The sequence below is a fragment of the Callionymus lyra genome, chromosome 19 (assembly GCF_982586985.1).
Source record: "Callionymus lyra chromosome 19, fCalLyr1.hap1.1, whole genome shotgun sequence".
Taxonomy (NCBI): domain Eukaryota; kingdom Metazoa; phylum Chordata; class Actinopteri; order Syngnathiformes; family Callionymidae; genus Callionymus; species Callionymus lyra.
This window is the reverse complement of record NC_141836.1, coordinates 11999140-12027026: the sequence shown is the minus strand read 5'-3', so window position 1 is coordinate 12027026 and position 27887 is coordinate 11999140. Positions and strand designations below refer to the sequence as shown.

The 27887-nt window shown below is 35.5% G+C and overlaps 1 protein-coding gene across 2 annotated transcripts in view; it reads left to right on the top strand.

Moving 5' to 3' along the window:
* LOC148059524 (plexin-A1-like) overlaps window positions 1-27887 on the top strand; it is a 179819-nt gene that overhangs the window by 95119 nt on the left and 56813 nt on the right. For both annotated transcript variants that reach the window (XM_087781286.1, XM_087781287.1), the window contains exons 7-10: window positions 904-1057; window positions 1660-1759; window positions 7830-7944; window positions 20057-20257. In XM_087781286.1, coding sequence (XP_087637412.1) covers window positions 904-1057; window positions 1660-1759; window positions 7830-7944; window positions 20057-20257 — 570 coding nt within the window. The remainder of the gene's footprint in view (window positions 1-903; window positions 1058-1659; window positions 1760-7829; window positions 7945-20056; window positions 20258-27887) is intronic.

Below are 27887 nucleotides of genomic sequence, written 5' to 3'. Positions count from 1 at the left end.
GTGGATGTATGGATGCGTAGATGGATGGATGCTTAGATGGATGGATGCGTGGATAGATGGATGCGTGCGTAGATGGATGCGTAGATGGATGGATGAATGCGTGCGTAGATGGATGTGTAGATGGATGGATGCGTAGATGGATGGATGGATGGATGCGTGCGTAGATGGATGGATGCGTGGATAGATGGATGCGTAGATGGATGGATGAATGCGTGCGTAGATGGATGGATGTGTAGATGGATGGATGTGTAGATGGATGGATGTGTAGATGGATGGATGTGTAGATGGATGGATGTGTAGATGGATGGATGTGTAGATGGATGGATGCATAGATGGATGGATGCGTGCATAGATGGATGCGTAGATGGATGGATGAATGCGTGCGTAGATAAATGGATGCATGCGTAGATGGATGGATGGATGGATGAATCCGTGCATAATGGCTGGATGGATGAATGTGTAGATGGATGGATGCGTGGGTAGATGGATGCGTACGTAGATGGATGGATGAATCCGTGCATAAGGGATGGATGGATGCATGTGTAGATTGATGGATGCGTGCATAGATGGATGCATAGATGGATGGATGGATGCGTGCATAGATGGATGCATAGATGGATGCATAGATGGATGCATAGATGGATGGATGCATAGATAGATGCATAGATACTTAGATGGATAGATTTTATTAACTAACTATCCTGCTGACCACATAAAATGACTCAGACGGTCGTATTTGGCCCCTGAGCTACAAGTTAGAGAGTTTTTATTGTTATTTTGTCGTGAATATCATCCAATTAAAGATCATGTTAAAATATAAATACATAAATATCGTTCACTCTTAGAGAGGTTTTTGCTCAATGAAGTTGTGAAATAAATGGTGGACTCTCTCCTCCTCCTCAGCTGGTCCTCCAGACCCAGAACGTCCCGAGTCTCTTCGCCGGCGTCAACTGCTCTTTCGAAGACTACGTGGAGACAGAAGGACGGATCTACAGCGGCAGGATCTTCTGTTTGTCCCCCTCGGTGAAGGAGATCGCTCCCATTACACACAACCAAGGTAAACCCAATGACTCTTATTTTTGTTACAGAAAATAACATCACAAATCTCATTATTTTTATTATAAAATGACATTTTTATACTTCGACAATGACATGCAAACCATAGTTTGTGCAGGAGATAGTTTACTGGTTCGCTGGTTAACTGATATTTAACTTGTTTTTATTTAAAAGGTTAGGTTAGGTAGAACTTTATTGATCCCTCAGGAGGTCTCCTTTGGGAAATTGTTTTTTTTTCCAAATTATCCACAGCAAATACAGCAATTTTTCATAAAAAAGAATAAAATAATAAATAAAAATAAAATAAGAACAAGAACAAAGAGAAATAAAGAAACATTTCTAAACCAAGACAACCATAAATAAACTAATACATTTTAAAAGTTGTACATTTTGAGGGTTAAGGGGTGCACAAGGTATGAAGTGGTTTTCAAAAATATATATCATTTAATACCTTTTATTATTATATACTATAAATATTATATTATATATATATATATATATATATATATATGTATTTTTGTGCGACAGTATGTTTAATATTTTCCTACTGTACACATGCTATTGACAAAAAAAATCTTATCTTATTTATGTTGTGACTCGCAGGTGATCGACGAGTCATCAAGTTGTACCTGAAGTCGAAGGAGACGGGGAAGAAGTTCGCAAGCGTGGATTTCATATTTTACAACTGCAGCGTCCACCAATCGTGAGTTGGCTCCTCGATTTTCCACATTGCAGTGATTATGAAATCCAATGGGAGAGTTTCCTGTTTTATTTTGCATGACTTCCTGTCGCTCGTCCAGCCAACGGATGGATTAGAATTCCAGTTGTGAGCTTCTGAAATGGGTTGTGTGAACCGAACAATAACAAGCGTTGAGAATGTGTGACGTCTGCTAACTAACGCTTTAATCCATTTATTTTATTTCTCCACAAATCAATGAGTTAATTAAACGCCAGGTTGTACAAAAAGGCCATTACAGAGAGCGAAATAATAAATCAATGACCGAGCGTGAAGCATCCAGATGGCAGCGGAACAAGAGGTTCTCCCGGACTCTTTATGATCAGCACATTTATACACGTTTACAATTTCACTGCGGGGTCAGTACGACCACCAGGGTTGAAACAATCTTTTGAAGGAAATACATGGAGTTTCAACTTTAGCCTTATTCCCCCCCCGACGGAGGACGAACCTTCCAAGGACGAGACTGATTTGAAAGCTCGGAACGATCCCGTATATATACATTATAAATCCTCGTTTTAATTAGGTCAATAAAATGTCTGCGAGCGTCTGTAAAAGTGATGACGACATTCAAATTCCCCGGCGTTAATTACGGGCGTCCAATGTCTCTCCTGGGAGCGCCGGAGCAGGTGGAGGTTCTTCCACCTTCACTTCCATCAATCAAGTTTGACATTTTGAACCAGGCGGTGATTCTCTTTCTGCTACTTTTCCAGGCTTACATTCCAACCTCCGCTGCCCAGATGTGTTGATATTTCTGTTAGAGACGCATCAAAAACCAAATCGAAAAGCAGCTTTTGTCATTCAAATGTTGATCCTGCAGTACGACCTGCTTTTTCCAAGTCATCTCTTTTACTTTAAGTAAGGGACCAACATTTTTTTTAGCACTTTGGTCGCGGACCAACACATTTTATGAGAGAACGGGGCTGCAAAATTGTCTTTTTTTCTCCCGTCAAATTACTTTCCTTCACCTCAAGTTTTACACCTTTTGGAAATTTCGGAGTAACTGTTGACCTAAATCAAGGGTGGGAAATTAAATGTTTAGGGGCCACACTATATACTTTGGCTATTGTAAGGGACCGTCAAGACCCATAGAAAGAAGGAACAAAACCTTTGAAAAAAAAGTGGGAAACCAAGCCATGTTCTTGTTATTTATTAAAAAAAGAAATTTGAAATAAATTCTCATAAAAAGGAAAAAGAAAAAGAAACATGTTGTAGTTATTCGAAAGAAGCAATGTCGGGTACTTACGCAAGTGAACAATTACAAGATATTAACTGCGTTGTTACGTCTTAGTGACGCAGATGACGCTACCTCAAAAGCTACGTCGCTAAACCGAAAAGACGTCACTACTTGTTTTGTTACAGAAAATTACGCCGCAAAACTCCTCATTTTTATTGTGAAATGACATTTCTATACTTCTACAATGACATGCAAACCATCGTTTGTACAGGAAATGGTTTACTGGTTCGCTGGTTAACTGATTTTTAACTTTTTTAAAAGAAGGCAACAGAAAAGTTCCAAACTAAGACAACAATAAATAAACAAATAAATTGTGAAAGTTGTACCTTTTGAGAGTTAAGGGGTGCACTAGGTATGAAGTCATTTTTAAAAATATATTATATTATATAGTTGTTATTATTATTATTTATATATATATATATATATATATATATATATATATATATACTGTACAATTGCGGTTGACAACACAAATGTCTCCAATGTGGGATAAACAAAAACCTTATCTCATTGACTTAATGACTTGTTTCGATTGGCGAAAAGCGCTGTAGAGTGTCGGCGATAGGCTTTGAAACAGTACTACCCCGTCGAAATGTTGCGCACTGCGCAAAAGAAAGTGCACTGTAAATCAGTGCACTAAGGCCTTGAGTTCGACACGTGTGATCTAGCGGATTCTCTAGACGAAAGCGGCTAAAAAAAAAAGTGTGTGGAGGCATCAAGAGGGTCTTCCAGGGATTACACATCACACTCGCTTCGGTCGAAGCCACGATCTCCATGTGTGTCCCTCGTCCTCCCTCTGCTCTCGCTCGTCCTCCCTCTGCTCTCGCTCGTCCTCCCTCTGCTCTTGCTCGTCCTCCCTCTGCTCTCGCTCGTCCTCCCTCTGCTCTCGCTCGTCCTCCCTCTGCTCTCGCTCGTCCTCCCTCTGCTCTCGCTCGTCCTCCCTCTGCTCTCGCTCGTCCCTTGACCTCACATGTCCACATTCATTCATCCAGCTCTGCCTCTGCCTCTGAGCCTCGCATATGTATGCATAGCAATGCGCCGCTAATTAGCTGGAATTGGACGTCAGTCTGGAGATGGTCATAATCAACTGGGATGTGGCGGGCGGGCTTCTCCGGAGCCCCCCCTGGCTTTTGTCATCGGCCGCGAGTGGGAAATATGTGGGGGGTTTTTTTCCTGGTGGGTCTATGTGGGCGTTCATGCATATGCACGGAGCTCCCACTCACGAGAGCACTCCTGGTTAACCAGCTCCTGTTCTGCATAAAAGCCGGCGCACTGTTTGGACCTTTGATGTTTGCCGTCTCCAGCGTCCCCCCGGACCCTCGCAGCGCTCCGACTGCACTCCAGCTATTACCTATTACCGAGCCAGGTGTAACCGAAACCCCCTCCCCGGGCTCTCAGGGGCAGATAATGGACTTCTTCTCATGTGGGCGGGTCCAGGATAATGGGATGAGTTTCACCTGTTTGGGTCGACAAGTGGCTCCTCAACTGTTTTTTTTTATTATTGAAGATAAATCAATTTATTACCAAGTTATGTGTGAAAATGTACATTTCATACATAAAATTATTATTACAAATATATATTAGTATATATATATGGATTTATTTACATGCTAATTTGACTGATTGATGTTCAAACAGAACTAGAACTAGAAAAAAATCCCAAATAATCTAAACTTTCTTTAAATCTACAGAAATTGACATAGATTTAATAACATTTCACATTGATTAAACAAAATTCAATTTTTTATTAATTTTTTTTTGACTTAATGTTACATTTCAAATGCATTTGTTTTTTAATTTTTGAGATAAAACATATTTTTAAGATTAATATTTAACCTTTCCTATGCAAAATAGTTAATCAATTATTTATTTATTTTTTAAATCTGTTCTAAAATAACTATTGAAAATAATTAACAGAGGTTTTTTGGTTTATTTGTTGTATCGATCACTTTAACCCGTGTGTTATCACAAATGGGATACCTTCAAACACATTTATCTCGGGGCCTTCGGGTCACCTTGACCCTGAAAATGACACAAGGGTTATACGGTTGTTTTGATTCTCTAGTTGTCTTCACCACGCCTGCAGGTTTTTGTTGTCAGTACTTTACTCGTTCAACAAATCAGTGGATCACACCTTAAAAAAAGAAACATAAAGACACACTTTGTGTTACGCTATGATGATGCTTTGCCGCCCAGCTGTCAATCCCTTTTGACGTGGCAACATAAACGTATAATTTAAGTTCAGTATTGTAGCGACCGTCACTTAATAGTTCAAGGCATCATGGGAGTGCACTGTTTTTTTGGGGGGGAACCATAAGTAAGGTGGGTGCGGAAATGAGTGCCTTCCACTGAGATCAGTTTTCTGCTTTTCAAATAAATCACTGGTGATTGAAAATATGAACAAAGACGAGGAGCTTCACCCTTAACAACCGCTGCTTGATGCTATATAATTAAATACACTTTACTATTGACCCGCCTGCTTTCACTGAGAGGGGGTGAGGCATCCAGAGAGTGGTGTTCAAAAAACATGAGTGGAGCACAAGTATAGTGTTTACTTGAAAAAAGGTTTTGTAGTTGTTTCTTTTGTTCAAAACATCTGGTCAGTTGGAAAAAACGTAACTTTTGAGAAACATTTACATAAAAATAAATAAGTAAAAATTATATTTCATTGTTAATTTAACTGGAAAAACTTAGTTTGGTCAGTTGGAAAAAACGTAACATTTGAGAAACATTTACATAAAAATAAATAAGTAAAAATTATATTTCATTGTTAATTTAACTGGAAAAACTTAGTTTGGTGAGTTGGAAAAAACGTAACATTTGAGAAACATTTACATAAAAATAAATAAATAAAAATTATATTTCATTGTTAATTTAATTGGAAAAACTTAGTTTGGTGAGTTGGAAAAAACGTAACTTTTGAGAAACATTTACATAAAAATAAATAAGTAAAGATTATATTTCATTGTTAATTTAATTGGAAAAACTTAGTTTGGTCAGTTGGAAAAAACGTAACTTTTGAGAAACATTTACATAAAAATAAATAAGTAAAAATTATATTTAATTGGAAAAACTTAGTTTGGTCAGTTGGAAAAAACGTAAAATTTGAGAAACATTTACATAAAAATAAATAAGTAAAAACTGTATTTCATTGTTAATTTAATTGGAAAAACTTAGTTTGGTCAGTTGGAAAAAAGGTAACATTTGAGAAACATTTACATAAAAATAAATAAGTAAAAATTATATTTCATTGTTAATTTAATTGGAAAAACTTAGTTTGGTCAGTTGGAAAAAACGTAACTTTTGAGAAACATTTACATAAAAATAAATAAGTAAAAATTATATTTAATTGGAAAAACTTAGTTTGGTCAGTTGGAAAAAACGTAACTTTTGAGAAACATTTACATAAAAATAAATAAGTAAAAATTATATTTCATTGTTAAATAATTGGAAAAACTAAGTTTGCTCATAAACAATTGGCTACTTATATAAAAAAAAAGTCAAATGAAATGGGAACAACTTGATATTATTAACTCTTTTTTTTACAAAATTGTCCTCATTTTGTGGAATCAAGGGGGTCTAAGGTCTAAATAAATATACAGATAAACAACTTCCTTCACACGACTGCGGCGGCGCATCCACTTATCAAAGCCGGGCGTCCGAGCTGTTGAAACAGCTTGACCCCTCTTCACTGCCCAGGTGTGCGTCCAAGCGAGGGGGGGGGGGGACCCCTTGACGCGCTCGCCTCGAAGCGGGGGTTCATGATAATAGCCGGGCGTGATCGCGCATGCACACATCCCCGCCAACAAGGAAATCGATGAACCCCGGGGTTAATGGCGTGAAGGAACTAGCTTAGCGGCTCCACTAACAAACATCAGACTCTGACCTCTGGCCGTCGCCCTTCCCCACGGAAATCCAGCGCCATCGATTGGAGAGCTCGGAGCCGCAGTAGATTGCTGCTCTCACTGGCTTATTGCTGAATGTTTAAACCTCGATCCATCAGTGCACCTCAAGTGCCGGCGTGCACACCAGGATCAGCCCGCATGCAGCCGGACAGTCTGACGTCGTCCAGTAAAATCATGAAATAAAAAGATTTGCTAAGTGCTTGGAATAAAAGCCAACAAATAAAATTCATGGGAAGACAAAACAAAGAAAATAACAAGACAATTATGTTGTTTAACAAAATAAATAAATATAAATAATAATAACTTCAATATTTTTCAATTTATGACAGAAAAGCTGAGTAACTTCTGGACTTAGAATCCCCTAATAAAATAATAATAAATCCTAAATTGACTGATTTATAGCTTCAAAAGTGCAGGATGTTTTATAATAATAAATTATTATAATCTTTCTTTGGAACATTTTTCTGGAAAAAAGGGCAAGATGGAATTATAGGATTTGTTTTCCAGGAAAGTAAGAAGTCATGTTTATTATGGTAAAAAAAAAAAATTGTCCCTAAACCTATAAAATTGATGCGGCGAGTTTTTTTGTGTTCATTTTAAGTTGTTTGTGGAGTTGGTCTTAAATTTAATTTTTTAAAATGCAACTTGCCTAAAGCGGTGAATATATCCAACAACAACAAGTTTGAATTATTAAAAATAATTCTTAAACATGCCAAAATTTTTTTTTTTTATTATTTTGTTTTCATGAAAAACAAATAAATGTTACTTTTTAAAATAATTTAAATCTCAAATCAACATGTTATTAAGTGTTGCTTACTCGGGAAAAAAAAAGTATTTAAAAATCCGACTTTGTATTTTATTAATAATTTAACGATGTCTTTTGTACGTTCTCCAGATGTCTGTCGTGTGTCGACGGGAACTTCCCGTGTTACTGGTGCAAGTACCGTCACATGTGTACGCAGGATGCGAGCGACTGCTCTTTCCAGGAGGGACGAGTCAACACGTCACAGGTGAGTGACAGATGTGGACTCAGTGCTGTCAGTGGTCACAGAAAAGAACATTCTACAGACATTTTTATTTTTATTTTTTTAACTGTGGTGTAACCTGAAGGACATTTTAAACTAAATGCTACTTTTGCTTACTTAGCGAAATGCTTCACTTGCTAGGTTAGCTTGTGAGTAGCAGAGCTAGCTGCACTGAGTTGCTAATTAAACTTTATTTATTTGTGTTTATTTTACTTGTACATTAGTATCTAAATCCAAGAAGTCTCCAGTTAAATAACAAACCTATGATTCATCCTGTGAAATAATTTTAAAAAAAGTTATTGGTCATAATAAGGGGTGTGTATTGGCAAGAATCTAGCGGTATGTTACGTTTCAGGATACAGGGACAATAATACGATATACTGTAGGAGCGAGTATATATGTGTAGTATTGTCGAGTACTTGACTCTGGTGTTGCAGAATTTTTAAGACCACATGACTTTTCACGAAGTCGTAACTGCTTTCATTCGTTTTGAAACCGAAAATATTAGCTAAAATTAGCTTTAAAAGCTGCTGGAGTCGACTGTATCCTCTCGTCCTCAGTCTTAGCCGGGATTTCCTGGCATTTTATCGTTCCTTGAGCTTGGAGGACGAAATGACTGCGGCCATCAGGCGGTAGATATTTAAATCTTAATTGTAAATAAAAAAAAAATATATATAAATCATATTAAAAAAACTTTATTGAATAATTTAATAAGTATTGTTCAAAGTAAAATATGATCTGAAAGCTATATATATATATTCTGTCGGAGCAACAGTAATTCAAGAATTTAATAGTAAAAATCATCGATGGGATCTCGTAGGATTACATTGTTCCTTTAGCTGCGGTGGATGTAATGCTGCCATCTGATGGCCAGAGGTTTAATTGCAACACAAAAACGAAAAAATGTCGTAAATATTTGCATGTTTATTGTAAAATAAAAAATCTAATCATTTTATTTTGAAGACACTGTATTGAACTATAAACCAACTATAGTAAAACAAATTAAAAGCCAAATAAAACAATAAAATGTTGTCAAATATTGATACATATCGATATTTTCTATCCACCCTAGTCAAAATATAGCTTGTCCTGAATGGTTTAAAAACATGTCCGTTGAATTTCCCTGCTTCACAATATGTTCCCCCCTTTGTCATTTCATCACACGAGAACAAAACCAATTCTTTCTTCCTGCCTGAATAACAGCCGGCAGTAATCCGTGTGCACGCATGAGCCGACACGAGTGTTTTCGTCTCTCTCCTTGAATCCCTCCATATTCGCCAATCGACGCCCGCGAATGAAGCAATATCTGCCGCCTGGAAGTTTACCCCATGTGTCATTAGCAGTCTGTTGCCGGAGTGATTGAATTCACACAACACTGGTTATCTTCCCGAAGGCATTTGTGTTTTTCCTTCTCCGGGGCCGACTTCATTTCATATCTGTTGAATTTCATCTGTGCCCAGATTCTTCTAAAGGCGAACTAAATTAGAATAACTGTGATTCACTGTTGAGGCTATAGATTAGCATGACGCTACATTTGATTGCCTTTGTAAAGTAAATGGAACTTCCTGCTGTCACAGGATGTGTAATTACAAATAAATCAGCGGTGTTGTGACAGCAGATAAAGAGGGAGGGCGACCGAGCGGAAAATCGTCAGAGGAGCTGGAATAGAGGAACGTTAATAACGACAACAACAAACAAAAAAAACACACAATTTTGAAAGTGAGATCGTATTATCGACGCCACAGGATTCATCGGTTAACATCTTAAAAGAGTTTATTCAGCAGCCGCTTTTGTAGAGTGTTCAAAAATAAGAGGAACTTTATGAATAAAGGAACATCCGGAGACCCGTACCGGTCCGTGAGGCATTTGTTATCGTGCCTCACTGCTTATTTAATTAACTATTACTGTCTGAAAGGTGTTTTATTTTGAAAAAAATGTGGTATTTTCTCTAAAGTAACATTAGTCTGTGACTCTAGACACGTCAATATACTCGTTTTTTGTTAAGTTTACTCAAAAAGATACTCGTACTCTTCTGTGAGGCATTTGCCAACTTGCCTCACAGCTCTGTTCTATTGATTATTACTGTCTGAAACGTGTTTTATTTTGAAAAAAGTTGTTACTTTCTTTTGAAGTTACACTAAGAAGCTTGTTTTAATTAAGTTTACTAAATAAAAATACTGGTACTAATCCGTGAGGCATTTGTTACTGTGCCTCACAGTGTTATTGATTATTAGTGTCTGACAAGTGTTTTATTTTGAAAAGAAATATGGTATTTCCTCTGAAGTAAAATTAGTCTGTTACTCTGTTACACGTCAAGACACTCGTTTGAGTCAAAATTACTCAAAAAACAAACATGTAAACAGGTGGAAATACGTGAAAGAGTAATTATTTTTTACTTTTTTGTATTTATATGTTTGGGATCACCTGCTGTAAACAATTGAATATATTTATAGTTGTTTCATTCTTTCTTTCTCAAGTATCTTTTTATTTTTTTTTTCAAATATATATTTTTTACTAACAAAAAAGTTTGGCATAAGATGATACATATATTTGAGTTATTATTGTTTGGCTATTTTTCCAACTGTGGCGTCACCTGAAGGACATTTTAATGCTACTCTTGCTAACTTGGCTAAATGATTCCCTTGCTAACTTAGCTAAATGCTTCACTTGCTACCTTAGCTAAATGCTTCACTTGATAACTTGGCTAAATGCTTCACTTGCTACCTTAGGTAAATGCTTTACTTGCTAACTTAGCTAAATGCTTCACTTGCTACTATAGCTAAATGCTTTACTTGCTAACTTAGCTAAATGCTTCACTTGCTACCTTAGCTAAATGCTTCACGTGCTACCTTAGGTAAATGCTTCACTTGCTACCTTAGCTTAATTCTTTACTTGCTACCTTAGCTAAATGCTTAACTTGCTACCTTAGCTAAATGCTTTACTTGCTAACTTAGATAAATGCTTCACTTGCTAACTTAGCTAAATGCTACACTTGCTACATTAGCTAAATGCTTTACTTTCTAACTTGGCTAAATGCTTCACTTGTTACCTTAGCTAAATGCTTCAGTTGCTAACTTAGCTAAATGCTTTACTTGCTACCTTAGTTAAATGCTTCACTTGTTACCTTAGCTAAACGCTACGCTTGCTAACTTAGCTTATTGGTAGCAGAGTTAGCTCCAACATTGTTGAAAAGGAATGTTTTTCAGGAGCTCGAACTTTTTCATCAAGTTATTATAACTAAAATTCCATCACAGTGTAGGTCTTGAGTTCTTATACCACTAGAAGGCTCCGTCTAAGTAAGAGGGAGGAAACAAAAGATATTTTTTTATTGAATAGTACGTTTAATTTAAGACAAATCTAGTCACAATAAAATAATATTGTTGCTAAAAGCTAAAATTTGACGGAACAATAGCTGAGTTCAGTGAGAAGTTTTTACCCCAACTCAACAATCTTGACATTATAAGGCAGTAAAAACTGTTGATGTAAAGACGGAAGAATCAACTTTATTCTTATCTCTCTCACAGCCGTAACTTTTTCTTCTTCTTTCCATCATCCATGGCTGACTTTGGAAGGATACTGCGTCTCACTTTCTCAAATGTTGAGTGTCATTGTCTGGCGAAGGAGAAGCTGGCATGTCCCTGGAGTGACGGCTGGCTCCAGGCTCTGGTACCACTGATGAGCTTAGCTGTGCTGGATGGTGTGTGTGTGTGTGTGTGAGTGTGTGTGTGTGTTTGTGCGCGCATGTCTGTCAATTATTCAAAGTGTATTAAAGCTTAAAGATATTCCTCCTGATGCCTCTCCGATCAAGTCAGGATGAAACAATCTGTCCTTTACTATCAAGTAAAACACTCATTATTTAGTTTATTTATTGATAAAGTAAAGGAGATCAACATGAGACGTAAAATGCTCAAGAGTAGTATTATTTTTATTCTTAAAAAATATATATTTTAGTGTCGTTTCCTGTCGATCTAGGGGTCCCATCAGTGACGTACCATTTCTCTAGTGTGGTCTCTGACTATGGTTTAGGGGAGCTGGAAAAAAAGCGACTTTAGGCTTTTTATTTAATAATAAATTAAAAAAAACGCTTGCTAACTTAGCTTATTGGTAGCAGAGCTAGCTGCAACGTTGTTGAAAAAGTTAATGTATTTGTGTGTGTTTGTGATAATTTGTTAAAAGTAAGAAAGTATATTTGTTGTCCTGGTACAGAGGACAGGTTGTTATATAGAAAACAGTTTTCCTTTAGTTTTTTTTTAAATAATTTGGTTTATTCTGTATTATTTGTATCCAAACGAGGAGCGTAATACATTTTATTTTTTACTAATTATTATCCATCATTAGCTTAAAGTGATTAGTTTAAGTGTTGATTTCTACATGTAATATACTGTGTAGAATAGGTAGGAAAATGTATTGGAAAAGAGCCCCATCACATTCTTTATTTGTTTTTGTTTACTTTATTGGTTTTTATTTAAGGTAAGGTAAGGTAAAACTTTATTGATCCCTCAGGAGGTCTCCTTCGGGAAATTGTTTATTTAAATTGTATTTTTTAAAAGCTATTAAATTTCTCTATATTTCCTTTTACTCTCAAAAGTATGACGTTGTGCAAATGCTTTCCAATACTAAATAGTTGATTTTATTTTTTATATTGAACCAAATAGACAAACTCATAAATAAAACACACAATCACTGAAAAAACAAATGACATATTTACAAAAGAAAACACAAAATAAATGAAACAATTTAATAAAAAATAACAAAGCAAAACACACAATAAAAAGAAACAATTAAACAAATTCACAAAGAAAAAAACACAATCACTGAAACAACTTAAAACTCATGGCCACCAAAGTCAACTTATCTGGTCAAAATTATAAAAGATCTTTGTCCATTTTCCCGACCTTCAGAGACGTCGGTGCGTACGATAAGATCTTAAAGAGAAATTATGGACGTCAATAACTTTACAGAGACTTAAAAAAAAGAGTATAAATTATGTCAAAGGACTTTAATGGGAACGAGTAAAGGTAGCACAAATCTGGATTTTGTTCACGGCCTTGAACTATAGAAGATTCAGTTCATTAAAAAGCCATTTTTAACAACTTGATTCAAGTTTAACGACGGAGCAAAGCAACGACAGAAAAGTGTGAACCTCTTTTTTTTTAAGTGTCATCCTCCCCATCTCGCTCCTCGCCTCGTATCCCCGGCAGGATCAGACGGGGATGAGTGGGTGGACACCCGGTTCAAAGTGCCTTTTATTTTGGCGGCTTCTGTGGAGCGCTGCATTATGGGTATGCGCCCTCCCCCCTGTCTTTACACCTGAGATTACTTCTGAGGAGGCTGGTTCACTCAAGAAAGAGATGAAAAAGTGTTTGAAATAAAAAGGTTAGAACTCCCAGCCGCAGAATGGAAAGATGAAGTCGGTGAGAGCTTTTTTAAAGGGAGGGTTTCAAACCACTTGGACGTTAGCTTAGCCAGTAGAGCAGGAAGTGAGTATCGTAAAATAAATGCACCAACTATTGATCTGGAGGATGTTCTTATCGGCAACATCCTGCTCTTTGACTCGACCACCTTGATTTAACCTGATAATCTCGCATCATCAGAGATAAGAAACACAGAGATGCTAAACTAATCAAAGTGTTTTCCTAGATCATGATCTTGAGATACGATTGGAAATTGACTAAAATATTAGCAACAATCAATAACTACTTTCTTTTAAGTCAATGAAATTCTACATTTTTTACAAAAACAAAATAAACTCTAAAAATTGATTCATATATAGTTTTGTTTCACTCATTTTCACTAGTTTACAGGTTTATTTTTGGAGTAAACTTGACAGAAACAAGCGTCTTGACGAGTCACAGACTAATGTAACTTCAGAGAAAAAAACATATTTTTTTCAAAATAAAACACAATTTCACACAGTAATGATCAATAGAACAGACCAGATATCAAGTCCCGCCGACCCCGCACGTCTTGGTGAAGTGACATAAATATGGTGTTACATATGCACCAGTTGGTGAGACTTAAAAGTGATATCAGGTTGACTGTCTCACCTCCTATAGATCAGCAGCTCTGGATGTTATTCAGTTGTTCAGTTCTGCCTGATTTTCTCTCAACAAGAACAACAAGAGATCTGAATAATACAATAAAATGTCCCAGTTTTGAGGTCCAAAGTGATGTCATTATACACTGACAACAATTACGGAAAAAAAAGAGTAAAACTGATGCCAAAGGAAATAGATTCGATAATAATTAAATCCAGCCATGAATAATAAAAGACAACATCAGACTTCCTGTTGGTAAATATACATTTATTTCGACCAGCGACTTGTATTGTTTACATATTGTGGCCCCTTGTGGAATTGAGTTTGACCCTCCCTTAATCTAAAGATTTCCAATAGTACCAGAGTCGCAATCCTGCAAATGTTTCAATCAAATCCTGAAACAATAATGTACTTAACATGTAAAACTTGCAAGTTATAGAAACAAGTATGTAATTAAAAGGTTATTATATCTTTAAAACCTGCCAATAGTGAAACGAAAATGTACTTTAAACAATTCTATTATATTTTATACTTGCAAATTGTAGAAACAATATTGTAATTAAAATGTTATTATATCTTTAAAACCTGCCAATAGTGGAAGAAAATGTTCCTTAACAATTCTAATATATTTTAAACTTGCAAATAGTAGAAACAATAATGTACCTAAAAAGTCTTTAAAACTTGGAAATAATGAATGAGACATGTATTTAAAAAGTTATTATCATTAAAACTTACTAATACTGAAACTAAAATGTACTTTGATAACTTGCCAATAGAAAAAAAAATACTTATAAAGTTGTTTTTTTATTATATTTTATTATATCTTTAAATTTGCCTATAGTGAAACAAAAATGTACTTAAACTATTCTTATATATTTAAAACCTGCCAATAGTGAAACAAAATTGTACTTTAACTATTTAAATATATTTTAAAACTTCCAATAGTTAAAGAAAAAATGTACTTAAACTATTCTAATATGTTTAAAAATTGCCAATAATGAAACAAATATGTACTTAAAAAGTTATTAGATCATTAAAACTTGCAAATATTGAAACTAAAATGTATTTAAACAACTTGCCAATGGAAAAAAATACTTATAAAGATGTAAACTTATTTAAACTGTTCTAATATATTTTAAACTTGCCAGAACTGAACAAAAATGTACTTTGGATTTAATATATCTTTAAAACCTTCCAATAGTGAAACAAAATGTTTACTTTTAAGCTATTATATCTTTTAAACTTGCCAATAGTGAAACAAAAAATGTACTTTAAAGTTATTATAATTTGAAAACTTGTCAATAGTAAAACTAAAATGTACCTTAAAGTTTTTATATCTTTAAAACTTTCCAATACTAAAACAAACATGTGCTTTAACAATTCTAATATATTTTAAACTTGCCAATAGTGACTTTAAAGCTATTATAACTTTTTAAAAAGTTAATCAAAAAATGTACTTAAACTTTTCTAATATATGTTAACCCTGCCAATAGTAAATAAATATGTACTTGGACAATTGTAATGTATTTAAAACTTGCAAATGGTGAAAAAAAAAATGTACTAAGACTATTCTAATATATATATTAAAACATGCCAGTGGTAAAACAAAACTGTACTTAAACTGTTCTAACATATTTTAAACTTGCCAGTACTGAACAAAAATGTACTTTGGAGTTAATATATCTTTAAAACTTTCCAATGGTCAAACAAAAAATGTACTTTAAAGTTATTATAATTTGAAAACTCGTCAATAGTAAAACAAAAATGTATTTTAAAGTTTTTATATCTTTAAAACTTGCCAATTCTAAAACAAAAAGGAACTTAAAACGTGCCAATAATGGGAACAAACATGAGTAAACCATGTCTTCTGCTGGCGGTCCAAGTGAACTTCAGGCCACTCACCAAAGCCAGTAGAAGTGTTTTTAGATTTTTAAGCTGCTAGTATCGTCTCTCTCTCTCGTCCTCACTTTGATCAGAGTTTTGTATTTGGCCCAGAGGCTACTGTAGAACACTCCGCTCACCTAATCCTGAGCTCACCTCGCCGCTCGGAGCCAGAGGGCCCGATTTAGTTGTGGAGCGTCGTAGGTGTGGAGGACGGAAGTGTTGCTGTGAAGCAGATCTACTGGGACGGATGGATGGAAGTAGAGAAACGGTTTCTTCTTCTGGACTCTGGATTGTGTGGAGATCCGTTGATGACGGTTTCATTAGCGTCTGAACCAGTGGTTCCCACTGAAGTGGGCCGGAGGAGCCACAGATAGGCATCGGCGGAGTCCCCGAGGTGAAGCAGATTGTTGTGTTTCATTGTGCGGCGCCGCCGCCGCCGCTATCTGATGCAGACTCGGCTCTGACACCTGTCACCGCCGCTAATGAAACAACTCCCACAATCCTCCGCTGCCGACATCTTTTATTCCTCCTCTTCTTTGTCTGCTTCCTCGTGTTTTGCCTCGGCGGGTCTTTGTGCGCCGTGTACTCAGCCTCGCGCCGGGTATTCCCTCAGCAAGCACGCCTGCACATTACACACTTGTTCAGAGGAGTCGCTGGATTTTTTTTTCTTCCACCGCCGCCACTCTGATGCGGGGAAACAGATCCTGAAGAGAGAACGTGCGTGGAAGTTTCAAAGTGTGTCACTCCTTCATGCTATACCCAGAAGAAGAAGAAAAAAATACCACAAGTCTTGTTTTTTTTATATTAACTTTTAGACTTCTATGTTTGTTTTTCCTCTTCGTTAATGCGTCAAGTATTCATTGATGTCTGTACTTTTTGAGGTTAACTTTTCTTTAAAACTTCCTGTTCCTGTGTCTGAAAATCCTCACTTTACACTTTTTAACTGAAAATATATCTTTAAAATTCAGATACAATGAAGTAATTGACGATAAAAGAACACTTTAAAGCTTAATAAAGTCATGTCCTTCAATTTAGTTTTAAGATGTCAAGTCTTGTTGTTTTTTTTTTATATTAACTTTTAGACTTCTATGTAGGTTTTTCCTCTTCGTTAATGCTTCAAGTATTCATTGATGTCTGTACTTTTTGAGGTTAACTTTTCTTTAAAACTTCCTGTTCCTGTGTCTGAAAATCCTCACTTTACACTTTTTAACTGAAATATCTCTTTAAAATTCAGATACAACGAAGTAATTGACGATAAAAGAACACTTTAAAGCTTAATAAAGTCATGTCCTTCAATTTAGTTTTAAGATGTCAAGGTTTTTTTTTATTTTTTTATATTAACTTTTAGACTTCTATGTTTGTTTTTCCTCTTCGTTAATGCTTCAAGTATTCATTGATGTCTGTACTTTTTGAGGTTAACTTTTGTTTAAAACTTCCTGTTCCTGTGTCTGAAAATATTCACTTTACACTTTTTAACTGAAAATATCTCTTTAAAATTCAGATACAAGGGAGTAATTGACGATAAAAGAACACTTTAAAGCTTAATAAAGTCATGTCCTTCAATTTAGTTTTAAGATTTCAAGTCTTTTTTGGTTTTTTTTATATTAACTATTAGACTTCTATGTTTGTTTTTCCTCTTCGTTAATGCTTCAAGTATTCATTGATGTCTGTACTTTTTGAGGTTAACTTTTGTTTAAAACTTCCTGTTCCTGTGTCTGAAAATATTCACTTTACACTTTTTAACTGAAAATATCACTTTAAAATTCAGATACAACGAAGTAATTGACGATAAAAGAACACTTTGAAGCTTAATAAAGTCATGTCCTTCAATTTAGTTTTAAGATGTCAAGTCTTGTTTGTTTTTTTTATATTAACTTTTAGACTTCTATGTTTGTTTTTCCTCTTCGTTAATGCTTCAAGTATTCATTGATGTCTTTACTTTTTGAGGTTAACTTTTCTTTAAAACTTCCTGTTCCTGTGTCTGAAAATACTGACTTTACACTTTTTAACTGAAAATATCTCTTTAAAATTCAGATACAGCGAAGTAATTGACGATAAAAGAACACTTTAAAGCTTAATAAAGTCATGTCCTTCAATTTAGTTTTAAGATGTCAAGTCTTTTTTGGGTTTTTTTATATTAACTTTTAGACTTCTATGTTTGTTTTTCCTCTTCGTTAATGCTTCAAGTATTCATTGATGTCTTTACTTTTTGAGGTTAACTTTTCTTTAAAACTTCCTGTTCCTGTGTCTGAAAATATTCACTTTACACTTTTTAACTGAAAATATCTCTTTAAAATTCAGATACAACGAAGTAATTGACGATAAAAGAACACTTTAAAGCTTTATAAAGTCATGTCCTTCAATTTAGTTTTAAGATGTCAAGGCTTGTTTTTTAATATATTTCCTCGTCCGTCCTTTGGCTCTCATCCCTTCACAACAGCCTCTGAGAAAATGTCTTTGCTTTCTCCTGCTTTAGACACTCAAGGACATGGATGTCAAACTCGATCACACATCTTCTAGAGCTTTTGGTTGTGGGCGATATTTTATATTTACCATCTTTAATCGTCTCTAATTCCCATCAAATTCCTTCCTTTTAATCTCAGTTACAGCCTCTGTATACTTGTTTACAAACCATAATCTCTGTTCCTTATCTTATCTTAAACACGGTCATCTTTATAGGTTCAAAACATGAACTTTAATCTACTTAGAAAAATGTTTTACAGACGTGGATTCACTGGGATGAGTTCCTTCCGAACAAAAATCCCTTCCCTGCCCAATACGCGAGTGATTTTTCACGCTTCATTGGACGGAGCAAACCCTCACTGTGATCTCTCTTCAGCGCCTGTTGCTGATGCTTCTCTCTTCCTATTCATTCCTGATTAAATACAAGGTTTTCCATTGACGCCTCGCAGCACGTGTCGCCGTCGTATTCAAATGAGACTTCGCTTAATGGCGTTCAACACGGAGAACAAGCTCATTTGTAAAGTCCAGATTGGTGTGTGTGTGTTTGTGTGTTTGTGTGTTGCATTTGTTTGTGCGTCTCTGGAGAAATAGGATTCACACGTTAGCTGCTAATTGCATCATGATCTGCTAAGATTGTTCCAGGGCTGCTCAGATATACGGTAGATTAGATGGTACTGAAGACAGGATGAGTCGGTATGGAATGTAAATTGCAGCATATTGTTAAATCATGGTTATTTTTTAACGTGTCAAACTCAAGGACGACCTTTTTTTTATGTGGCCCGACGGATGGTTGTTTTAAAATCAAAGTTGATCCATGTTCATGTTGATATGGTGATCTATAAAGATGCACTTGTTAAGGAACACGATTTTTGATTATTGATCAGATATTATATATATGTATATATATATATACATATATATTATATATGTTATATTTATATATATTATATTATATCTATATATTAAACTTGCAAATACTGAAACGAAAATGTGCTTTAAAAGTTCATATATATTTAAAACTTGCAAATACTGAAACAAAAATGTACTTTAATAGTTCTTATATCTTTAAATCTTGCTAATAGTGAAACAGAAATGTACTTTAAAAGTTCTTATATATTTAAAACTTGCCAATACTGAAACAAAAATGCAACATAACAATTCTTGTATATGTAAAACTTGCAAATACTGAAACAAAAATGTACTTTAAAAGTTCTTATATATTTAGAGCTTGCCAATACTGAAGCAAAAATGTACTTTAAAAGTTCTTGTATATTTAAAACTTGCCAATACTGATACAAAAATGTACTTTAAAAGTTCTAATATATTTAAAACTTGCAAATACTGAAACAAAAATGTGCTTTAAAAGTTCTTATATATTTTAAACTTGCCAATACTGAAACAGAAATGCAACTTAACAATTCTTACATATGTAAAACTTTCAAATACTGAAACAAAAATGTGCTTTAAAAGTTCTAATATATTTAAAACTTGTAAATACTGAAACAAACGTACTTTAAAATATATTATATATTTAAAAACTTGCAAATACTTAAACAAAAATGTACTTAAACAATTCTATTCTATCTATTTGATATAAATTGTTTAATTTTGGGAAATATGTGTTATTTAGTTTGACAAACCTGGTTTAAAACTTGTTACACACATTATACTATCCCTCGTTCTCTAACCTTCTTCTCTTTCTTGACCTTCAGGAGTGTCCTCAGATCCTGCCCAGCCCACAGATCTACATCCCCGCCGGGGTCATGAGGCCCATCACCCTGCTGGCCCAGAACCTCCCTCAGCCTCAGTCGGGTCAGAGGAACTACGAGTGCATCTTCCACATCCAAGGAAGCTCCCAGAGCGTCCCGGCGCTGAGGTTCAACAGCACCAGCATCCAGTGTCAGAAGACCACGGTGAGACATTTGAGTGCTTTGACGGACCAACTCGCACATCATGTGTCATTCTACTTATATTTTTATGTTGTTATTCGCACTTTTTGTAGGAAGATCGACAAATATTTTGACCAAGATACTGTATTCCCCAAACTTTGCTTCGCAGCTTGTGAAAGAACCCGAAAACACTTGGTGACAGTTTAAATCCAGGCTTAAATTTACAGTAGTTTTACTGTTTCCTTGTTTTAAAAGTCATGTTTAACCAACATTACCTAAAATATATAATTGTATATTAAAGGGTTAGTTCACCCTAAAATTCAAATTGTTCTTCTAAACCTCATGTCGACTAAGGGTTGAGAGTTATAGTTATAAGTCATAAGCAAAAATGTGTGTTCATTTTAATGTAGCAATTTGAGCTCAGCTGTCCTAGGATGTTTTTTTAATTTTTCTGGACACTATGCTAGCTGCTAGGCTAATTTCGAAGCTAGTTTCTAGGCTAGTTGCTAAGCTAGTTGCTAGTCCAGCTTCAACTTCGTCCAAAAACACACTTAAAAACATCTTAATACCTCAATACTGCTCATCTCTAACGTCCATCTTGTATTGAAGCCTTGACATGCGGAATTGTTCCAGAAAAAACTTTTTAAAAGTCTGTATTTTAAGCATTTTCTAGAGGACACTGCTAGGCAAGCTTCTAGGCTAGCTTCATCTTAATCCAAAAAGACACACTTAAAAACATCAAAATGCATTCAAACTCGTCGTCTGTAACATCTAACTTGTATTGAAGCCTCGATATGCGAAATTGTTCCAGAAAAAAACTTTAAAAAGTCTGTATTTTAAGCATTTTCTATAGGACACTGCTAGGCTAGCTGCTAGGCTTGCTTCGTCTTCGTCCAAAAAGACTCTTAAAAACATCCAAATACCTCCATACTGCTCGTCTGTAACATCTATCTTGTATTAAAGCCTCGACTTGAATTGTTCCTGGAAATATTTGAAAATTATAGGACGGGATTATAGGCTAGGCCACTCACCTCCATATGCTCGTCTACACCGTTCATCTTGTATTGAAGCCTTGAACTGAAGGATTGTTCCAAAAAAACATTAAATTAGTTTGTTTATTTTAAGCTTTTTTGTAGAGGAAGCTAAGGATGAGTAGAAAGTAAGTTAAGTTTGAATTGTGGGTTATTTATCACTTTATACAACACTGTACATCTTATTTTATGAATAATTATATGTATTTTATGTTGGGTTTTATTATTATATGTTGGTGGAGTGACTTCAAACTTATTTTCGTCTTACACCAAATCTTTCCTTACCCATATTAGTCATGACTTATTCTAGGTCACAGCTGACACACTTCTTTTTTCCAAGCATTTAAGATCTTCCAGCTGGTTAGCTCCGGAGCCAGAGCGAGGCTTGCCGAAGTGAAAGACTTTTTTTTTTCCAGCGAGTGCAGACCGCCAGGGGGGGAAGACTGTCGCGAGAAAAAGAAAAAAAAAAAACCCTCCTCACTCTCCCTTTCATCGTCACTTCTCTTCTCCCTGCCCTTCTTCAGCCTTCAGTCAAACTGTCATCGCCGAGACGAGCGACCCGGTAACGTTGATCCGCTCAGTCACAATCAGGCCACGACTTGGACAGGAGGCATTGTAGTAACACCGATTATGAGGAACTTTAACAAGAGGAATGAGGAGCGGGGGCAAGAAGTGGTTAGAAAAGCCGACTTTTCTTGACAATATCGCACATTTTCATGAGTTAAGAAGTGTTTAACCTGCTTCTATGCTCATTCATCTGCCCTTTTACGCACTTTATCCACACAAATCAAGGTTTTTCTGCCTTTATAAAGTAATAAAACTCAAATTAATTCAATTAAATAGGGATTTTCTTTGCATGTCCACCCCCCGGTTGACCATACCAGAATCCTTTTTTGGCCCGCGAGGGGAAATTCGGTTTAAACAGCAATATACAAAAAAATAAAAACACCCAGAAATAAAAATAAAATGAAAAAAATCTAAATAGAATAGAATAAAAATCTGCCCTATATTATATATATACACTAACATATTTACAAAAATAACAAGAAGAAAAGGTGCTGTTAATTATTATCTGGCTGTGTTCTTGTTGTGGAGTCTGATGGCAGCAGTAAAAGTACCTTTATCTTTAAAAATTGCTAATACTGAAACAAAAATGTACCTAAAATTTCTTATATCTGTAAAAGTTGACAATACTGAAACAAAGAGGTACCTAAAAAGTGTTTATATATTTGAGAAATTGCTAATACTGAAAAAAAATGTACTTAAACAATTCTTATATCTGTAAAAGTTGACAATACTGAAACAAAGAGGTACCTAAAAAGTGTTTATATATTTGAGAAATTGCTAATACTGAAGGAAAAAAATAATAAAAAAATTCTTATATATTTAAAACTTTCCAATACTGAAAAAAAAATGTACTTAAACAATTCTTATATCTGTAAAACTCGCAAATACTGCAACAAAAATGTATCGAACGATGATAAATGGCGGCGCTAAACCAGACCGATGACACTGATAACTCAAGATAAATCCAAAAGAGAAGTCATTATTATTTAACAAATCTTTGTTGTTTCAGCGAGACAAGGTGAGGAATTCGGAGGCTCCGCGGTTATAATTGATAACCCACACAATGGTCACCATTGTACTTCTGTGTGTGTGTGTGTGTGTGTCACAGCTGGCTGTGACTGCCACACTGTAGGGTAATAAATCACGAGGAAAATTAGCCGGCACTAGATGTACACTCATCCACTTAATCTCATTGTCTCTTTTTTTGCATAATTTCGCCGCTCATCAGCGCTTACACATCGAACCTGCATGCTAAAACACACCCGGGACCCGGGGTAACGCATGAGTGAGCTCCGGGATGTTACCCGAGTAAACATATGCTTTTTTTTTTTTGCGCGTGATGCTAGAAAATTGACTTGCTCGTGGACGAGCTCAGACGCTTTTTTTTTTTTTTAACCCCCCGAGGACTGCCCGACATGAAGCAGACATATGGAGATTCTCTACATGATCCTCTTCCTTATCATGTGGAGCAGACGGAGACCGGAGCCTCGGCAACGACCGGGGACCTGCTTTACATGATTTATTACACTGACACGGGTAGACGCTGTACGTCTCCGTGTTACACACTCAGCTTAAATGTTTGTTTTGGCCTGGATTACTTCTCACAACAAAGTGACCCGCACCTGCTGCCGCAGTCGGAATCGATCTGGACGCCGGGGTCGTCGGATGGTTGACGCACAATTAAAAATAGATTATTTATTAAGTTTAGTTTATTTATTTACGCAAAAGCAAAGTTGTGCGCTAACTACTCCCAGATTATCGATGCTATTGACGTTCTTCGTCTCGGATCTAAGCTCCTAAACTAAATTCAAAAGTCATTCAAAAGTCAAAAGTTGTTCAACTTTAGCGGCTTCCGTGTGATTTTTGCAGAATCTGCCCAATTGGCCGATAAAATGCGCTAGCAACATTTTCGTTCTTATTTTCAGTCATGACTGTTTATTGTTAATGATATTGTACACTGTAGACACTGTATCATGATACTGTACAATGTAGACATTGTATCATGATACTGTACACTGTGGACACTGTATCGTGATACTGTACACTGTAGATACTGTATCATGATACTGTAAAATGTTGACATTGTATTATGATACTGTACACTGTAGACACTGTATCACGATACTGTACACTGTAGACATTGTATTATGATACTGTACACTGTAGACACTGTATCATGATACTGCACACTGTAGACACTGTATCATTGTACTGTACACTGTAGACATTGTATCATGAAACTGTACATTGTGGACACTGTATTGTGATACTGTACACTGTAGACATTGTATCATGATACTGTACACTGTAGACACTGTATCACGATACTGTACACTGTAGATACTGTATCATAATACTGTATACTGTAGACATTGTATCATGATACTGTACACTGTGGACACTGTATCATGATACTGTACACTTTTGAAAGGCCACTAGGTGGCACTTTAAGTCAAAAAGTTATGGAATTACTAGATTAGAACAAAATATTATAAAGCCAACAGTGCCATTTACCAGCCTTTCAAATTGTAGACACTGTATCATGACACTGTGTCTACAATGTAAAGTACCATGATGTCTTCACTACACAGCTGTATCATGAGGCCATTAACCTATTGCTAGTGTTTTCATATAAAGTACTAAGTGATTTTTTTCAACACGACTGCTTTTGGCTATATAATCTACTATAAACAATAAATAATTAAGTAATAATAATCTTGTTTTTTGCTTCTTTAATGATAAATCATTGTTACTTATTGGATGTTATGAAAGTTAAAAATCCTATTTTAACTAATTTAATTGTTACATATTCGGTTTTAAATTTTGGTCAGTAGGAGGAGCTCAAAGACTTAAAAAAAAAAAAAGTGAATCTCCCCTGATCTAAGAATTTATCATCGATGAATTAGCATAATAAATAAAATGAACTGGCTTTATTCATTATATAAGTGCTGGGGGCAGAGTCGGGGCTACTGTGCGGTGGTCCTGGCTTTATTAACTACTTATTACACGTAATTGTGCTCTCCATGACCAGTCAATAGGTTTTTGAACAGCGCTTGAAAGAGAAGATACATCGGGCCTGTGGCGCTGCACACACCGGGTGCCTTTCAACATGACTAATTACTATAGGGTGACCCCCACACACCGACCCGCCGCCGTACACTCACACACTCCAGGACTTCCCCCTCTTTTTTTTTTTATTGGCCTCCTCACTTCAGCCAGCTGTTCACTTTTGTTAACACCAGCAGTTTTCTGTCCCCCAGACAAGGAGGCACGAACACACACCTACACACACACACACACACTCTATTCACACACTCTGTGGACGCACACGGTCCACTGGGAACACGCATGTAGAGAAGAAATAAACGAGTGCAAGAGCTGATAACGAATGAACCGGCGAATGGGTTGGTTTGCTACTTTAATGAGGCCGGGGACGGCTTTGTTCTCACCTTGTACTTTTTTTGCACTTCCTCCCCTGTCTCTCCCCCCTTCCTCCCCCAGTTGTCCTCTCTCTCATCCACCGTCCCACTCACTCCCTCCATCTAGTGCTCTCGTCTGAAGAGCCTCTTGGCCAAAGTTATTGGGTGTGAAAGGGACGACGAGGTTGTCGCCACCAGAAAAAAACACTCATATCTGGGTCATGTCTGATAGACATTATTAACGAGGTTTTTCACACTTTTTTTTAGTCATTTTTCGCAACTTTTTAAATGCCATATGCTTTTTTTTAAATATTTTTATTCATAAATCAAGAAGAAAAAGTATAGCACAATGTATAGCAAGTAAAGGGGAGTGAAGGAATGATGTTATTCTATGTTTGTATCCTTTTAGGTCTATAGAAATATTACTATGGATGGATGGATAAATTGACTTTATTAATCCCTCTGGAGATATTCTTCAGAAAAAATAGAGTTTCCAGTTCGGTCAGAAAGTTGTATTAAAACAAGAACAATGTGCAAACAAAAGAACAAAGTGCAAGGGATGACAAAGTGCAAGTATAAAGAAGGAAAATCAAAGAAAATGACACGTAGGAAAAAGGATATATAATGGTGCCCTGTTTATCGCGGGAGATACCTTCCAAAAAAAGAACCCGCAAAAGACAAAATCCGCGAAGTATAAGCTTTATTTCTACTATTATTATACATCTTTTAAGGCCGGAAATCTCCGAACCACACACTTTTATACACTTTTCTCAGACAAGCATTAACATTTTTTCACAGTTCTACCTTATTAAAACACTCTCAAAGTTTAACCTTTCGCAGATAAAAAAAAAAAAATGACACGTTGTGCGTTCATACTGTACGCTGTTAAAAAAAAATGCATGCAAAATTACACTTTAAAAATCTGCGAAGCAGTGAGGCCGCGATAGGTGAACCGCTTTATAGCGAGGGAACACTGTATATTCATTTTTTGCATTTTGTTCTTGCTTTTAAAAAACTTTCTGTACCTTCCATTATCTGCTGTGTACTGGAATATAATTTCCTAAAGGAGGACTCCAGAGGGTTAAAATAATAAATAAATAAATAACTCGCAAACAAAATTAGATCTAATATTTTGGCCAATATCTCAGAAAAAAATAACACAAAAAATATACAAAATATCTCGATAGTATCGGAAGCAATTAAACAATTGGCCAAAATTTGTGCACAAATCAAAATGTTAAATGACCAGGAAGTACAATTTAACTCTTAGCTTAAACATTAGCATCTTTATTGGTGATAATATAGACAATAATCTACTTTTATAGTAGTCAACCGTCTTATAGGCCACATTAAAAAAACTTGTCGTCCCATATTTAGCTCTCTTGGTGAGCGTGTATTATTATTTTAAATATTATTTTTAGTCAAATGCCAGCCGTAGTGTGTCTCTGCCCTTTACTTTGGCATATATATAGGTTTTATTTGGGGGAACACTCCCCTCACCTCCCCTGGGGGGCCCGTACGAGTAAGTTCAGGTAGATTAATTATACGGCGTGACATTGAGGCGCGAGCCAGGAGCTCCAGTAATGAGTCTGATTACTCATCTCCAGCAGCTCCCAGCTCTTGGGGAGGCCTGTTCACAGAGAAGCTACAGTAGAAGGTTCCTCCTCTCAGTTTGTTCAAGTAAATCAAATCACTTGTTAGAGTTCAACCTTTTTTTTTATTATTCCATTTAATAACTTTTAAATGTTTACAAGCCGTTTTTAAAGGTGATTGACGGTAGTTCCAAATAATAAATAAATACATTCATAATGCATTCGACCTTTAAGTGGAAAATTTCAGTCGATACAGGATCACATTGATATGGTGACTTATGAAGATGCTAGTGTTTGAGATAAGATAAGAAATTGTCTAGTCAGTAATTATAAGGAAACTTGAAAAGTAAATAGAACTAGAAGAAGGAAATTTAATAAAAATGCTTGTATTTTGATAGAAGGTTTTAGCTAACATTGGACAATCAGAAATACTTATAAACTTTAAAAGCTGCTGGAGACGACTGTATCCTCTCATCCTCAGTCATCGCTGAGCTCTAACAATATTTCATTGTTCTTTTAGCTGCAGAGCACGTACTGACCGCTGCCATCTGGCAACCAGTAGTTTAATTGCAACACAAAAATGTGAAAATTGGCACGTTAATTGAAACGTTTATTTTAAAACAATTTATTGAAGTGAACTTTGCTTAAAAAAAAGTTTAAAAAAAAAAAGTGCTGTGGAATATACAGAATTGTGAAAAAATAGCAATATTTTGCTGTATGTATAAATAGTAACCAAAATATACAGGTATTTTTATATAAGGTTTGAGCTAACATTAGAAAATCAGAAATACTTTAAAAGCTGTTAGAGTCGACTGTATCCTCTTGTCCTCAGTTGTTCCTTTAGCTGCGCAAAAATGAGGGGGGAAAAACCTGAAAATGTGCATGTTAATTGAAAAAATATTTTTACACACTTTATTGTAGTAAACTATGGTTAAAAAGAAGTTACAAAAGATTTGTGTTGTTGAATATTGATACAGTAACGTGAAAAAAGATATAGCGATATTTCGCTGTATGTATTTTCCAACACACACAAAAAATAATTTTT